Source organism: Octopus bimaculoides, chromosome 6, assembly GCF_046866305.1.
Source record: "Octopus bimaculoides isolate indiv1 chromosome 6, ASM4686630v1, whole genome shotgun sequence".
Lineage (NCBI taxonomy): Eukaryota > Metazoa > Mollusca > Cephalopoda > Octopoda > Octopodidae > Octopus > Octopus bimaculoides.
This window is the reverse complement of record NC_142933.1, coordinates 84265298-84282053: the sequence shown is the minus strand read 5'-3', so window position 1 is coordinate 84282053 and position 16756 is coordinate 84265298. Positions and strand designations below refer to the sequence as shown.

Here is a 16756-nt window from a genome sequence, read left to right as displayed (position 1 = left end):
GTGTTGGTGGTGGTTTTCCTAGTAGTGATGATGATGATGGCATTGTTATACTTAGCCTCAGGTCAATCCTGACAGGGCAGACCTTTCATCAGGTATCCCAGCTTTGAACGTCCTATCTTTTCCCTGTGTTGAGTGAACTCAAGATTACATTATTGTCCACAAAGACGCAGGCGTGGCTGTGTGGGTAAGAAGCTTGCTTACCAACCGTGTGGTCTTTGGTTCAGTTCCACAGTGTGGCACATTGGGTAGTGTCTTTTATTATAGCCATGGGCTGACCGGAGTCTTATGAGTGGATTTGACCGAAGGAAACAAAGAAGTCCGTCGTATGTGTGAGTCTTTGCGTTGTCTGTCCCCCGCCATCACTTGGTGGAGGCGCAATGGCCCAGTGGTTAGGGCAGCTGACTCGTGGTCATAGGATTGCGGTTTCGATTCCCAGACCGGGCGTTGTGAGTGTTTATTGAGCAAAAACACCTAAAGCTTCACGAGGCTCCGGCAGGGGATGGTGGTGAACCCTGCTGTACTCTTTCACCAAAACTTTCTCTCACTCTTACTTCCTGTTTCTGTTGTGCCTATAATTCAAAGGGCCAGCCTTGTCACACTGTGTCACGCTGAATATCCCCGAGAACTACGTTAAGGGTACACGTGTCTGTGGAGTGCTCAGCCACTTGCACGTTAATTTCACGAGCAGGCTGTTCTGTTGATCGGATCAACTGGAACCCTCGACGTCGTAAGCGACGGAGTGTCAACAACAACAACCATCACTTGACAGCAGAGCGATAGAATAAGTACCAGTAAAAAAAAAAAAAAAAACGAAAAAAAGAGTACCAGAGTACCGGGGTCGATTTGTTTAACTAAATCCTTCGAGACTGTGCCTGCCCCATCATGGCTGCAGGCCAATAACTGAAACAACTGAAAGATAAAAACTATCATTTAAAACACAGGTAGGGGAGTCTTATGACTTGGAGATTTTGGCTGTTATTTCTAGCGGACCGCATGACCACGTTGAGGTTCTTTGGCTAGCCAGTGGTGATGGAGGTGCTGGTGGTGACGGTGGTGATGGCGGTTGCGTTAATGACATCATTGTATGTGAAGAATTGAATAGAATGGTTGCTCTCGAGTGTTGCGTGCAAGCAGCGCGGTGCAGTGTGGTGGGGGAGGTGTGGTATTCTTGCAATTGTTAATGTCTTTGTAGGGCCAGGATGTTAATTTGTGGACGCGTGGGTGGTTGGAACTGGTTTACAGCTGTACAGGGTGCTGCCATGTAAAAGGTGTTCTATGGAACTTGTTATTCACGGGAGTGGGGCGGCGGGAAAAGCGGATAAGACTTCTATGAAGTGGTCGTTGTGAAGAGGCAGTAATGAAAGTAGTCGGGGTGGTGGTGTCATTGGGTGTGGCCTTACTGATCGCCATGGTGACAGTGATGGGGAGGGAGGTTATGAATTGTAGGGATGATGGTGGGAGTAGCCATAACAACAACGGCTATTGTAGTAATTGTTTAGCACCTGGTCAAACCCTTGTCTAACTGACTTATCAAAAGACAATCCATTTGTGAGCATCCTGTTTCCACCATCTGCTAGAAACCCAAAAGCATATTTAACAATGTGTACCGGGTGCGGTGTGTGTGTATATATATATATATATATATATATATATATATATATATATATATATATATATATGAAATCAAAGTGTATGTACGCCGCTATATATATATATATATATCGGTATATGGTGAAGCAAATATTTTGCTGATCCCTTAATTATATTTATAAATATATGAACTTTTTTTGAATAAGTTCTTCACCAATAATGGTGCTTTCATACCGTTGGGCTTGGTAAAAATTATTAATTATTAATTGATTTATTAATTAATAAATTGATAATTCCTTTACCCTTTTAATTTGTAATAATTATATATATATATATATATATATAATACAAAATGGGATAAGAACGCAAAACAACCAGACAAAAAAGGAGACAACGAAACATCCAGATAGAGGATACAAAGAAAATAAGGACGGACCAACCGGAGTTGGAACTCGACTGAGGAAAGAAAACTCCGAATGACCCGTCCTTGTTTTCTATGTATCATCTGTCTGGATGCTTTGTTGTCCCTTTTTTGTATCACCTAACTGTCCGGATGATTTGCGTTCTTGTCCCATTTCGTATTTTATATATATATATACATATATATACCTCATTATTCATTTTATAATAAAATAAAAAACAGTTTTAGGGTCTGATTTTAAAGGTTGATTGTAGTTTTTCTTTTTTCATCTTTTACTTGTGTCAGTCATTTGACTGTGATCATTCTGGGGTTCTGCTTTGAAGAATTTTTTAGTCGAACGAATAGACCTCAGTCCTTTTTTTTTTTTTTTAAAGTCTGGTACTTATTCTATTGGTCATTTTTTGCCGAACTCCTAGTTTACAGGGAGATAAAGACACCAACACCGGTTGTCAAGCGGTGGTGGGGAACGAACATAGACAGAAAGACACACACACACTCTTTTACAGGTTTCAGTCATTTGACTGCAGCCATGCTAAAGCACCGCCTTAAAGGGTTTTAGTCGAAGAAATCGACCCCAAGACTTTTCTTCGTAAGCCTAGAACTTATTCTATCGGAGTCTTTTGCTGAACCGCTAAGTTACGGGGATGTAAACACAGCAACATCGGTTATGAAGCAATAGTGGGCACACACACACATACATATTATATATATATATATATATATATATACACACACACACGACGGGCTTCTTTCAGTTTCCGTCTACCAGATGCACTCACAAGGCTTTGGTCGGCCCGGTCCAATAGTAGAAGATACTAGCTCATGGTGCCACGCAGTGGGACTGAACCAGAAACCATGTAGTTGGGAAGCAAACTTTTTGCTATACAGCCACGCCTATTGAAAATATTTTACGTCATTCAAAACGGCCACCACTTCCTTTCACCATAACCCTTTATCCTCTTTTTCAACCGCTTTATCACTTCCCAGCTCTTTATACCTGCCATTTTCAACGCTACAATTTGTTCGCGTTTTATATGAACCGCCATATTTAATTAAGAGTAAAAAAATTGAACACAAAAAGAAAAAAAAAAGATAGCGTTATACATTTTCAACCCTTTTTGCAAATAAGTATGTTTCAGTTTACGTTTGCGTAATTCTCTCTTTTTTTTTTCTCTTTTACTTGTTTGATTCATTTGACTGCGGCCATGCTGGAGCACCGCGTTTAGTCGAGCAGATCGACCCCAGGACTTATTCCTTGTAAGCCTAGTACTTATTCTATCGGTGTCTTTTTGCCGAGCCGCTAAGTTACGGGGACGTAAACACACCAACATCGGTTGTCAAGTGATGTTGTGGACACACACACACACACACACACACACACACACACACATATATATACGACGGGCTTCTTTCAGTTTCCGTCTACTCACATGGCTTTGGTCGGCTCGAGGCTATAGTAGAAGACACTTGCCCAAGATACCACGCTGTGGGACTGAACTCGGAACCATGTGGTTGATAAGCAAGCTACTTACCACACAGCCACTCCTGCGCCTTAAAAAAAATCTGAGCAACTTATTTTGCTTAAATAAAGCATAAATGTGTATGCCACCCGTGGTACATTTTTTTTTAAAGATGATAGAATTTGTTTTGAGTGAGATTCGGTTGTTATTTCTTGCATGTTGAGTAACCGCGTAAGGGTCCGATGGATGGTGATGGTGGTAGCTTTGATGACCGTAGTGCAAGGTAGTTATGTCAATGGGTGTGGCCTTATCGAACATTCGTAGAGGTTGGGGTTGGTGATCGTGATGGTTGGCAGTTGTATCCAATGGTGTGGGATAGTCATGTCTATAGGTGTGGTGATGATGATGAAGTCTCGGTGATGTCAAGGAGACAAGAGACATCTGCTTGAGGTGAGACTCCTCCACCTGGTCCAGCTTCACCCCCACCGGACTGCACTCTCACTCTCACCAATCCTATCCCGTCCCACCTCCCGTCAACCCCCCGCCACCTCTACTTCACCAGTTCTGTTTTGAGATTTACTGTTGCCACTACGCCATCAAAAACAACCTTCCTCTAATCACTAATTCTAATGAACCGCCCCCCGCCCCTCACTTCTCCCATCATTATTATCCCCCCCTAGCCACCCCGGTAACGACCACTAACGACCGCCTCTCAACCACTATCTCTCACTACTACCTGCATCAACATCACATAAAACATCACCACCACATCATCATCATCATCATCACCACCACATCATCATCACTGTTACCTCTCCTCCTTCATTATAATCACTAACGACCACTTTCAACCGCCACGACCACCACCTCTCACTTCCAGTTGCATGATTGTCGCATAAAACCACCATCATTACCACCACCATTGCAATTTTTAACAACCACCTACTAAACCACTACCACCGCAACCACCACGACAAATGTCACGGTGATCAAGGAGCATCCTCATCCTCTTCTAATCATCATCATCATCATCATCACACCCTAATGACTACCTTCAAGATTCTACCACCGTCACCGCTGCCACTTACGCGTCACTGTCGCGTCGCGACGTATCAAAGCCGTCGTCGTCGTCGTCGTCGTCAGCATCATCAACAACAACCTCTCGTTACTACTGCTCCTCCTCCTCCTCCGCAATACCCACCACCACCACCACCACCACCACCAACAGCAACAACAACAAATAGTCCATTCAATAATAACCGTCATTTCAGTGTTGACTATTTCCAACAGCAATAAGCTAACACGAACATCTCTTGTCAGTGATGTAATTATTGGTGGCGTTGTTGGATATGATGGCGGCAGCGGCGTTGCTGTTGGTGTCGGTATTAATGGTGAAGGTGGCAGTGATGATAGTGCTGTCGTCGTCGTCGGTGGTGGTGGTGGTGGACGGCAGTGACGGTGACGATAATAGCGATGGCGGCGGTGGCGGCTGTGTTGATGTTTTTGGTGGACGTGATGGTTTTCGTAATGGTAATGGTGATAGTGGTCACTACTGCTGATAGCAGTTGAGATGGTGGTAATCGTATGCTGCTGCTGCTGTTATGGTTGGTAATAGCAATAATGACGATATTGATGATCATGGCGATGCTGATCATTCTTTTGCCACAAGGTCAGCAATTTATGGGGGAGGGCAAGAGTCGATTACATCGACCCCCCCCCCCCAGCGTTCAACTGGTACTTAATTTATCGACCCCGAAAGAATGAAAGGCATAGTCGACCTGGGCGAAATTTGAGCTCAGAACATAAAGACAGACGAAATACAGCTAAGCATCTTGCCCGACGTGCTAACTATTCGGTCAATTCGACGCCTTAGTGGTGATAATAATAATAATAATAATAATATAATAGAAGATAAACCTAGCCTGAATAGGAAACTGGAATGGAACACTAGCACACCCCACCAACAAACCACAGCATATGACAATAAAATCCCCATAAACTTATAACAATATGAACAAAATATAATACAATACATAGATAAACAAATACATATGTTAACAAAATTAAATTAAATACACAAAAACAAACAAAACAACACAAAAATAGGTATAAACACATGAACAAATAATAAAAATAAAAACAAATTAAGCGAACATGTATTAACAGGGGATACAGATAAGACAGGCCCTCCCCATACACACACATGCACTTACAAAACATAGACACACATAGAGGGATACGCATGCGCATATACAGACACATACATTAGGAATACAAAATGGCTGATCGTTAGCAAGGAGGGACACACATATAAGAAAGAAGAAACCAAAGGACCACTGATGAGGTCACAGAAGTGTGACGAAAGAACTCTGGCCGAAATACAATTAATGTAATATAAAGCTGAAGCAAATTAACACCAAATATATAGTGCGTGTGTTTTTATTGGCTAAACTGGCAACATGACCGTCCCTAAATACAACAATATGTTTCAACACATGATTTCACATCAAGAATCTTGCAAAACAAATATATAAACGGAATAATAATATTATTAACACGATAATAATAAAATAATAATAATAATAATAATCCTTTCTACTGGAGGCACAAGGCCTAACATTTGTGGGAGGGGACTAGTCGGTAACATTGACCCCAGTGTTTCACTGGTACTTAATTCATCGATCCCTAAAGGATGAAAGGTAATGTCGATCTCAGCGGAATTTGAACTCAGAGCGTAGCGACGGGCGAAATACCGCTAAGCAGTTCGTCCAGCGTGCTAACGATTCTGCCAGCTAGCCACTTTGAATAATAATAATAATAGTAATAATCGTTTCTACTAAAGGTATAAGGCCTGAAATTTTGGGAGAGGGATTAAGTCGAGTATATCGACCCCGGTACTCAATCGGTACTTAATTTATCGACTCCGAAAAGATGAAAGGCAAAGTCAACCTCGGCAGAATTTGAACTCAGAACGTAGCGACAGACGAAGTACTGCTAAGCATTTCGCCCGGCGTGCTAACGATTCTGCCAGCTCGCTGGCTTATTAATAAAAAATATTAATGACTAAGTTAATGATGATGATGATGATGGGAATAATATCGATGGTGGCGGTGTTGGTCGTAACAGAGATGTCATTAATGATGACGCTAATATGACGTGAAGACAAAGATGATGTAAAAATACAAAAACAACAAAACAAAAAGAACAAGAGAGCAAATGGGGTGGAAAGAGGGTGGGACAGAAAGCTCTTGTATTTTTGATTTATCTACATTCCGCACCATCTTTGCTGCTTGTCTTTTCTTCAACAATTCCCTTCGTTATCATTGCTGCATTGACTGACATGCACGCGCACACGCACACACATTGAATCTTAAGATTTATGACAGAGAGAAAAACACTCGGAAAGCATATTGGATACACATGTCTGTGGGTGTAGGTATGTTTCTATGTATGTATGTATATGTATGTAGGTCTATATCTCTATTTATATTTCACCGGATACAAATTCGTGTTTCTAAATCTCACATTTAAAATATAACGTTAATTTCTGAGAATATAGAAGGAAAGTAGACAAATTGAGAGAGAGAGAGAGAGAAAGAGGAAAGAAATGGTTGTTTGTATGACAGAAAAAATGTAGAAAGCATTCGCATAAACATTATAGTATGAAGAAAAAATTTACGTAAAGTAGAAAGAAAGAGAAAACGAGAGAGAGAGAGAGAGAGAGAGAGAGAGAGGGGGGAAGGAGGGACAGTACTTGCAAAGGAGAATCCATTAAATAGAGTTTAAAGGAGATGCTAAATATGTCCAGGACGTGGTGACCTGAGAGATGACCTCTTCAAAATTGCAGTCTACAGGAAATCTCACTGCCTACGGTAAATCATAACATTTCCCTCTTATTGCTTTTGTTGTAATAAATGGGTGTCACTGAGATATTTCTGCCATGAACGATTATCCTTGCTATATATATATATATATATATATATATATATATATATATATATAGTATATGTGTGTGTGTGTGTGTGTGTGTGAGTGTGTGTGCGCGTGCGTGCGTGCTTGAGCGTGTGTAGGGATTTCTTGCCTGACTTAAGCAATCTAACTAGATGTGTATTTCAATTTTGCCCTCTTCATTACTGCACCCGAAGCATGGATTGTTGTTGTTGTTCTTATCATTATTATTATTATTATGAATTCCTTTTCTTATTCTGTGATGTCCTTCCCAAGAGATCACGACCACTGGTCAGTTAATGTCAAATATAACGGAGGGTAATGCGTATTTCTCTACAAGATATTGAAGCCTGAAGACATCAGTTACATGAACACACACACACAGTGGCACACGTCTTTACGTCTATCAACAAAGACATACATATGAGCGGAATCCAGAGCAGCTACATCTCATTCACCTTGCAAAAAATAGCAGCCAAATTTCCCTCAAACATTCTTTCAAAATACATAACAACAGTGGATGACGTAAACCATAAATGAACTGTTTGCAAACAAGTCGTGATGTTCACGGAAGGACACGATTTGATCATAGGTCTGCTTTAAATAACCAAGTCGACTCGAACTACGTACTCACATACGGAATATGATTATTATAAAACAGATATACATATTCGTGTGATTGTGGAAAATACAGTGGTATAAACGATTTCCACATACGCTTGTATTATTTTGTTTTAGCAGATCTATGATCGTTCGTTGTGTCCAACCATTAAATGTGAGACACCCTCGCTTGTGTGACAGTGATGCTTATTCAAACTATCGCATTGTATCATGATACAGAGGCACAAATACTCATGCACACAACTTTGGTCGACCCAGACTCTGATCCTAAGAAAGGAACACATTGGATAATGTAGTCCCTTAAAATAAAGGAATTTGTTAAAGCTGGAGTCCCTTTGAACACAAGTTTTCCTAATCGATGTCCATTTAAAACTAATCAACTACAACAGATGTGAAATACAGAGATACATCTTCCCATGGTACCTATTTGTTCTTTTTTTTGGGGGGGGGGGGTAATTTTAATTGTTGTTGTTGTTGGCACTCCGTCGCTTACGACGTCGAGGGTTCCAGTTGATCCGATCAACGGAATGGCCTGCTCGTGAAATGAACGTGCAAGTGGCTGAGCAATCCACAGACACGTGTACCCTTAACGTAGTTCTCGGGTATATTCAGCGTGACACAGTGTGACAAGGCTGACCCTTTGAATTACAGGCACAACAGAAACAGGAAGTAAGTGTGAGAGAAAGTTGTGGTGGAAGAGTACAGCAGGGTTCGCCACCACCATCCCCTGCCGGAGCCTCGTGGAGCTTTAGGTGCTTTCGCTCAATAAACACTCACAACGCCCGGTCTGGGAATCGAAACCGCGACCCTATGACCACGAGTCCACTGCCCTAACCACTGGGCCATTGCGCCTCCACGGTAATTTTAATTAGAGCACAGACAATTAAGTAGGATGGCTATAAGACAGTCGATAAGGGAAATTTGGTTGCTATTAGTTGTAGTAGATATTTAATCTCTGTCGCTGTGATAAAAGAAAGATTTGGCTGCTCTTTGTAGTAGGTCGAGAAGCTACGTAAATTTGCCACAAACACGATATGTATTGCTAAATCTTAGTCTAACTGACTAGCCAACACGTCAACGACTCGGCCACTCGCAACATTTTTTACTGCAGGAAATGGTGGCACTATAATTGACATTAGCCTGAAGTGCCGAACTTAAATCCTGTCACAGGTCACGGAAGAAGTCGATCGCAAAAACCTTCCTATATAATTTTCATAAAATTCGTCTATGAAGACAAAATATTCACTGGTACCACACAAATACAATGACCAGTAAGGTCAACAGATAATCATATCCGCAGTGGCATGTCAATCCAAAATATATAAGATATGACGAATTTCCAGCTGGAATAATTAAAGGTCAAGTTCTTTCTTCCGCGTTTTTATTATATATTTTCATAAATATGATATGGTTTTTTTTTTCCTCTGGCAAATATTCAGGCAGCATAATGTCACCATCTGTACAACTACTGCAGTTTGGTAACTTTCCAAATATCTGTCAGTAAAACGTAGCCAAAATATGTAGTCACCAACCTCTAGCAGTGCATTGACTTCTGGTTGTTGTTGTTGTCAGCCTTTGGTAATTTCCATTGCCAAAAGAGTAAATGGGAAAAATAAATTTCTCATGTATGTTACCTTGTTAGAATTTGCTAAATCCACCACTACACAAAGAGAGAAACAGATAGGAGTGTGTGTGTACTATATCTATACACAAACTGAGAAACAACATTAGGATATGTGTGTAATGTATGTATATATACTTTTATTTTTTTTACTTGTTTCAGTCATTTGACTGGCTATGCTGGAGCACCGCCTTTTAGTCGAAGACATCGACCCCTAGACTTATTTGTAAGCTTGGTGCTTATTCTATCGATCTCTTCTGCCGAACTGCTTGCTTACGGGGACGTAAACACACCAACATCGGTTGTCAAAGCGATGGTGGAGGGGACAAACACGCATATATATATATATATATATATATATATATATATATATATATATATATATTAGAGAGAAGCAAAACAGGTTACGTTGAATCTACCTGAGAATTACTTTAAGGTACGCGTGTCTGTGGAGTGCTCAGCCTTACGAATATTAATTTCACGAGCAGGTTGATCGAATCAAGTGGACAACTCCTCATCGTAACCGACGGAGTTCCAGAGCGTGTACTTTGTATAGGTAGATGTTATTAGTCAACTTTTCTTTCACTTTGGTTACACGTGTATAATACCTTAAATATAAACACTATTTCGCATCATTTTCCACATAACAACTGATCACTCATGAATATTTTGCTATAAATACCAGGTTTCATACATCAAAAACCAGATACGTGAAAAGCTTAATGGTAACAGTGTAATTTCATCGCCACAATAAATATTGCACTCAATTTCAGTACTGAGTACTTTATCCTCATGAAGGTAAGCTCTCACACACGCACAAACGATCGAACACAAATGCACACATACGCATATATCATATACCAGGTGGTGCTCCTTTAAGATCATGAGCTTGTTGACGAAAACAGCTAGCATCCATCCTTCCATCCACACACATATGTTTACTTATCCAGTATTTTAGTCATTAGACTGCGGCCAATCTGGGGCACTACCTTTATGGGAATTAATCGATCATTTCAATCCGAGTGCTTATTTTCATTTGGTTTATGTTTTGTTGATAATCATTTATCAAACCTGTATATTCTATAGCTAAGTTATAGGATATCCAGAGACAACATGGAGATAGAAGTAGACACATACAAGCACATATAAGATCAATGGAACGACTAACAAGAAAACATTAGGCAAATGACTGGGGTTTTGTAACTTACCTTTGTGTCTAGGGTGCATTAGTGGCATGGAGATTATATTCAAGGCCTCGAATCCAGTCACTTCCGCTCCGTTAACACCAGGGATTTCACTAAGTGGGATATAAGCTTCTCCTCCAATGTCGTTTTGGAACATGAAGTCATGGTCCATCACAATAAACTGGATGGCTGCACCTCTGTGTTTGCACTGTTCTGGGCTCACTGGACTGTAAAAAAAAAAAAGACAAAATATTTAAACAAAGTCAAACTTTCGCTTGCGACAAAAGCAGCCCCACTTAACGGAGAAGCTCCATAACTTTCACCATTCTACACCAATGGTAAAAAAGAAATCAGAGCTCATCTCAACTTGTCAGCATATGTTAAAATTTCGGGTGATCAATTTCAAAACAGAATCACATCCTGACTTCATTGAAAAAGGCTTTCATCGTACGACCAGTCAAAAGCGCTCACTACTTAAAATAATATTGAATACCTTTTTTTTATTATTTATTTTATACATGCTGTAGTACTGTTTACTGTAAAATTGATTCTACAACTTTAGAGATGAAGAAATCCGTTTTTGTTTACACACATACACACTGAATTTGATTTACCGATTCTGCCAAAATACCTTCGTAGGTATATCAATCACTCACTTTAATTCAGTCATATCCATTTGACTGTATAAATCAGTTCATGCTGCCGTTTGGCTTCGAGTCAGCTTTAATCGAACAAATCTATGATCGAAGGCAATCCAGCCGTAACCACTTTGTCGTTTTAGGTATAACGTGAGTACAAATTTACGTCATCATATTGTGCTTATACCTTTTAGACGTTAAATTTTTGGAGTAAGTTTGTATGACCACAAAGAAGCTTACTCTTTGGTTAATTAATTAATTTACTTCTCTAAGAGGTGGTTAAGTGGTTAATGTTAGGCCCATTATCAACATCAGTGGTTCTCAACGTATTTGTTTTGCTCATGGCTCATGGCTCTGTTTTAATCTTCAATTAAGTCCACACTGACTGTTGGAATGTTTGGTAATTGCATGTACATTATGTAAAGCTAGATGTTTGTACATGAGCATTAGCAATAAAATTATATAAAAGTATGAAACTACAAATGCACGGTAGAAGCATATGCTAACAATTGTGCAGTTATTTTCTTCTATCTTTCTTCTACTTGTTTCGTTCATTGTATTGTGGCCATGATGGGGCACCTCCTGGAAAGGTTTAGTAGAAAAATTGACTCCAGTATTTGCTTTTTTTAAAACTAGAACTTATTCTATTGGACCCTTTTGCCGAACTGTCATGTTACAGGACGTAAACGTACAAACACCGGCTGTCAAGTCAAGCGGTGATGGGAAGGACAAAACCATGCATGTGTGTGTGTGTGTGTAAGACGCATGGCTCAGTGCAAGACCGTGGTTTCGATTCCAAGACAGTGCGCTGCGTTGTATTCTTGAGCAAAACACTTCATTTCTCGTTGCGCTGCGATCGTTTCATCATGACATGTTGCACGTCGTGCACCCGTGCAGGTAATGTTGTTAGACCAAGGTGCCACGAAGTGGGTCTGAATCCAGAACCATGTGGTTGGGAAGCAAACTTCTTACGACACAGCCGTGACTGCGACTTTGTTTACTGTATTGAGTACATCACCACTGTATGTATCTTAATTATTAGACAGATTTGTATAGCAGTTGACCAATGCAAAATACTTTGATATTTATTTAGTTAAATTTTCTGTCAACTAACCATACTAACTAGGTCACTTCAAAAGCTAGCGCACGAGCGCGCGCCTACCTTATGTTGTCAAGGCAGATCATGTGGAAGTTATGAAGAAATATCTTTGGAATGTGAAAATCAAATACACGCACACACACACGCGCACACACACACGCACACACACACACACACACACACACACACACACACACACACACCATTCACAACCTTATTAAAAAGGAAAAAAATGTCAGCACCACCATGAAAATATGCATTAAGTATATATAAAATGAAATAAAAACATATTTAATGAAATGAAAACGTTTAATACGTGTACACTCAACTTCCTTGATAATACATACATACATACATACATACATACATATATAATGTGCGAGTGTGTGTGGCGTGTACTTCGTAATGTGAAGCACAACCCTATGCAAATATATACTTTTTAATACGTCAACCCATATCTTAAGCAAGTTCTATCTTGACACCATCTTTAACACATTGCTACTAATGCCACCATTAATACTATAAAAACTAGTGCTTTCCCAACCGTCTTCAGTATCACACCTAACCCCCAACGCACCTATTGCACACCACCACCACCACTGCCACAACAGTATACCAGCAATATCACCACTACTACCACGAACATTTCTATCTCCAATATGTCGGCGCAGGGGTCGCTGTGTGGTTAGTATTTCGCTTCTCGACAACATGGTTACGGGTTCAATCCTACTGCGTAGAAACTTGGGCAAGTGTCGACCGCTATAGCTTCGAACCGATCAAAGCCTTGTGAGTGAATTTGGTAGACGGAAACTAAAGGAAGTTCGTCGTATGTGGGTCTATCTATCTATCTCAGCGGTTCTCATCCAAGGTCCATATGACCTTTGGGGTCCATATAAGATTTTGTTGTTAAAATATATCAACAATAAACTGGTTATACTTCTATTAGTATACAAAATATTTTAAGAATGTTTTTTTTATTCAATTCCTTATCATATCTAATTCTAAAAATATACTATGAATTTTTAAACATCGAATGGCTTTGAGGGTCCGTCTGAATAAAATCGGAATGAAAGGGGTCAATAGGCAAAAAAAATAGTTGCGAAACACTGATCCATATATGTATGTAGGGGGTCGTCGTGGTTGTACGGTAAGTATTTTGCTTTCCAGCCACATGGGAGTCACGATAAAAGTATACGTGTGCTAGTTCTACTCATGCGTTAGTTCCACGAACAGAAATTCAGTCGATCGAACCACCGAATGTTCATCGTCGAGGACGACGGAGAATCCGTCAAATTCTACCCACTCCTCATTCCTGTGTGCAATATTGTCAGAACACAATAACTCTGTCGCCCCCCTCCTGTCACAATCTAAATTAGCCAGGTGACGAGCAGGGGAGAGCGGCGGATTGTGAACGTGTTGTGTGGGGACATTCTTCTTTAGCGGCTCACTACAATCAGAGCCACCCACTCAGTAAACGATTTTTTCTTATTCATTTAGAGAAGCGGTAATGGACGTATTCCAAAGACCTGTCACTTCACTATTACTGCCATTTTATGTTGTGTACGTTTGTACGTATGTGTGAAGGAGAGAGAAATTGGTGGAGGAAGATAAATTTACTTCTATCTCGTTTTATTACCCAGCCCCCCCCCCTACCCAGTCAATTAGCAGTTGCTTTTAGAACATTACAAATGGACTTAGCCATATCTCCCATGCTTTACTTTTTCTTTTAAAGAAGTATCAATTATGAGCGTGAGGTATGGGAATACCTCGCAATGAATATATATATATGTGTGTGTGTGTGTGTGTGTGTGTGTGTATAGTAGAAAAATGTTATAAAAACAAAATAGAAACTACACGTGGAAATGTAAGGGGAAAGTAAGCAGAAAAATAAGCGAAAATGCACATTGAAAATCAAAAAATTAAAGGTTTTTTTATGAAAAGTAACGATAGATATATACAATTAGATGAACTGAGGTAGGAATAAAGGTAATAAAAGTCATTATTGTGAGTTGTTAAAGAGATTCAAAAGCATACCGGTTTCGTAATATTTAATCATTGCTTTGAATGCACACCGAATACTGAACGGTGTCAGGTCTATTAGTCCCTTAGTAAAAATATTATGTGTAAGGGAGGTAAATCTTGTTAGCAAGAGCCGAACTAAATAAACCTCTGTAGCTCAGACCCGAACTAAACTTTGTAATGAAAACAGCTGAATGCTCATCGTCGAAATAGACGGAGGATACATAATCTGTGTATGAACAATCACGTCTCAGTATATTCCCACTCCATCGGTTATTATTTTTCTTCTAATTATCTTTTTCGTTTTCTTTTTCCCTGCTTCCAGCGTTATTAGCGTGGACCCTTCCTCACCCACATACCCCGCTCCCACTAATTATATATCTCTCACCGTTTGATCCCTCAAAATCGTTCTCCATACTCTAACCAACCAATTAAGGGAGCCTCTATGTGATCGGTCGGCTTGCTAGAAATAGCAGCTAAATTTGCTTCAAATCAAAAAAGAAAGAAATAGGGATGGTCAAGTCTTGGATGTCTTTGGGCGCTGAACAAATGCCACACATCCAGACAGGCCACACTTGCCATTTTAGTCTGAATTATGAAGCTGGTGTTGCTATCGTTAACTTCGTTAGAAATTAAAAATAATAATAATAATAAAAAAAAAAACACCCCAAAATCTGGCTTATCTCTGCTTTTTCCTCTTATGGCGACCGGGGTGGTCTTTCGATTGGTCGCCAACACGGATCACCGCACAGTACTGCTCTTCCGACCGCCATCACCACATCATTACCACCGCCATCATTTCCAAGCGTACCATAATCACCGTCTCTTAACACCGCCATCACCACCACCACCACCACCATCATCATCATCTTCAATACCACCAACACTACAATCATACATCATCATCATCAATATCATCATCGACGCCCTCACCACAGCCACGTTCATGATGATAATCATCATCATCATCAACATCGATGATGACTGCTTCCCTCTCAAAACTTATCTCTCATCCAACATATTTCCTGTTAAAATAAATATTTCTTTCTGTTACTCTCTCGTACAGCACATATTCTTTGCATCATTCCGCACCCTCTGTGTCATACATACACATGTTTTGTATGACACACACACTTTTGCATATCAAAGTCACACAACTGTTTTGCGCTTCTTTCTCTCTTTCACACAACGGACATTTACTCACACACGAACTTATAACTACACTTTCATTTTCTCCCTTAAATTAGGACATTCTATTTTTGCTCTATACACAAGTTTAAGCATACACACTAATTCTAACAAAGATACACACCAATTCTGTCTTATCTATACAACTCCACACACACAAACACGTCCATTGTCCTAATGAAGTGACAAACTATCACACGCATTCGCTGACTCCTCTCTCTGTCCCGACACACTAATTGCATGGTAGCTTAAGCCCCATGTTACCATTATACTTAAATAGATTTACACACATAAAAGCAACAAGGGCTCAGACAAACACGGCCTCCGTAACGAACTGGGAGAGAAGTCACTGTAAAGGTTGTGAATGACAACGAAAGAACTCTGACGAAGTACGAAAATGAAACAAAAAACGATTGACAGTTTAACCAGCAAGCTAATCGATCGATTGGATAGATATTCAACCAATTGACTAATAATAAAGGAGTGGAACTGAACCGCTGCGTGTTATCAATTTTGCCGGCATGACACTTCCTTGCTTTACAATCAAACTGCTGCTTTCTCCATCATTATATGATTTGACTGGTTTTTCATATAGACGTTGCTTAGTCTCGGGTCAAGCACCAACCCAGTAGACTTTTGATCGAAGACGTTTCTGTTTTGACTACCTAGTCTTATTTTCAGAATATAGTGTGGCTTGGTGTCTCAGTGCCGTAATAGGTAATTAAATGTTTGACATCAAGATAAGCATCCTATGGTAAAACGCTGCCTCAAAATGTCCCATCGAACCCATGCTAGCATGGTAAGGCGGACGTAAAAGTGATGATGTCATAGTGAATCTGAAAGAGAATGATCCGATATAACGTTTGATTTTTAAGGGTATTTTTGGTTGATTTGGTTTATATTTCTAGAAGTCGAAGAGACTACGTAGATATACCTTCATGTGCTTTAAAATTTCCTTTTTGTGACT

The 16756-nt window shown here is 40.0% G+C and overlaps 1 protein-coding gene across 3 annotated transcripts in view; it reads right to left on the bottom strand.

The window, feature by feature from the left end:
• The window catches only part of LOC106870527 (BAI1-associated protein 3), a 1021331-nt gene that overhangs the window by 15302 nt on the left and 989273 nt on the right, over positions 1-16756 (bottom strand). For all 3 annotated transcript variants that reach the window (XM_052968680.2, XM_089354166.1, XM_052968681.2), the window contains one exon: positions 10870-11072. In XM_052968680.2, the coding sequence (XP_052824640.1) occupies positions 10870-11072 (203 nt within the window). The remainder of the gene's footprint in view (positions 1-10869; positions 11073-16756) is intronic.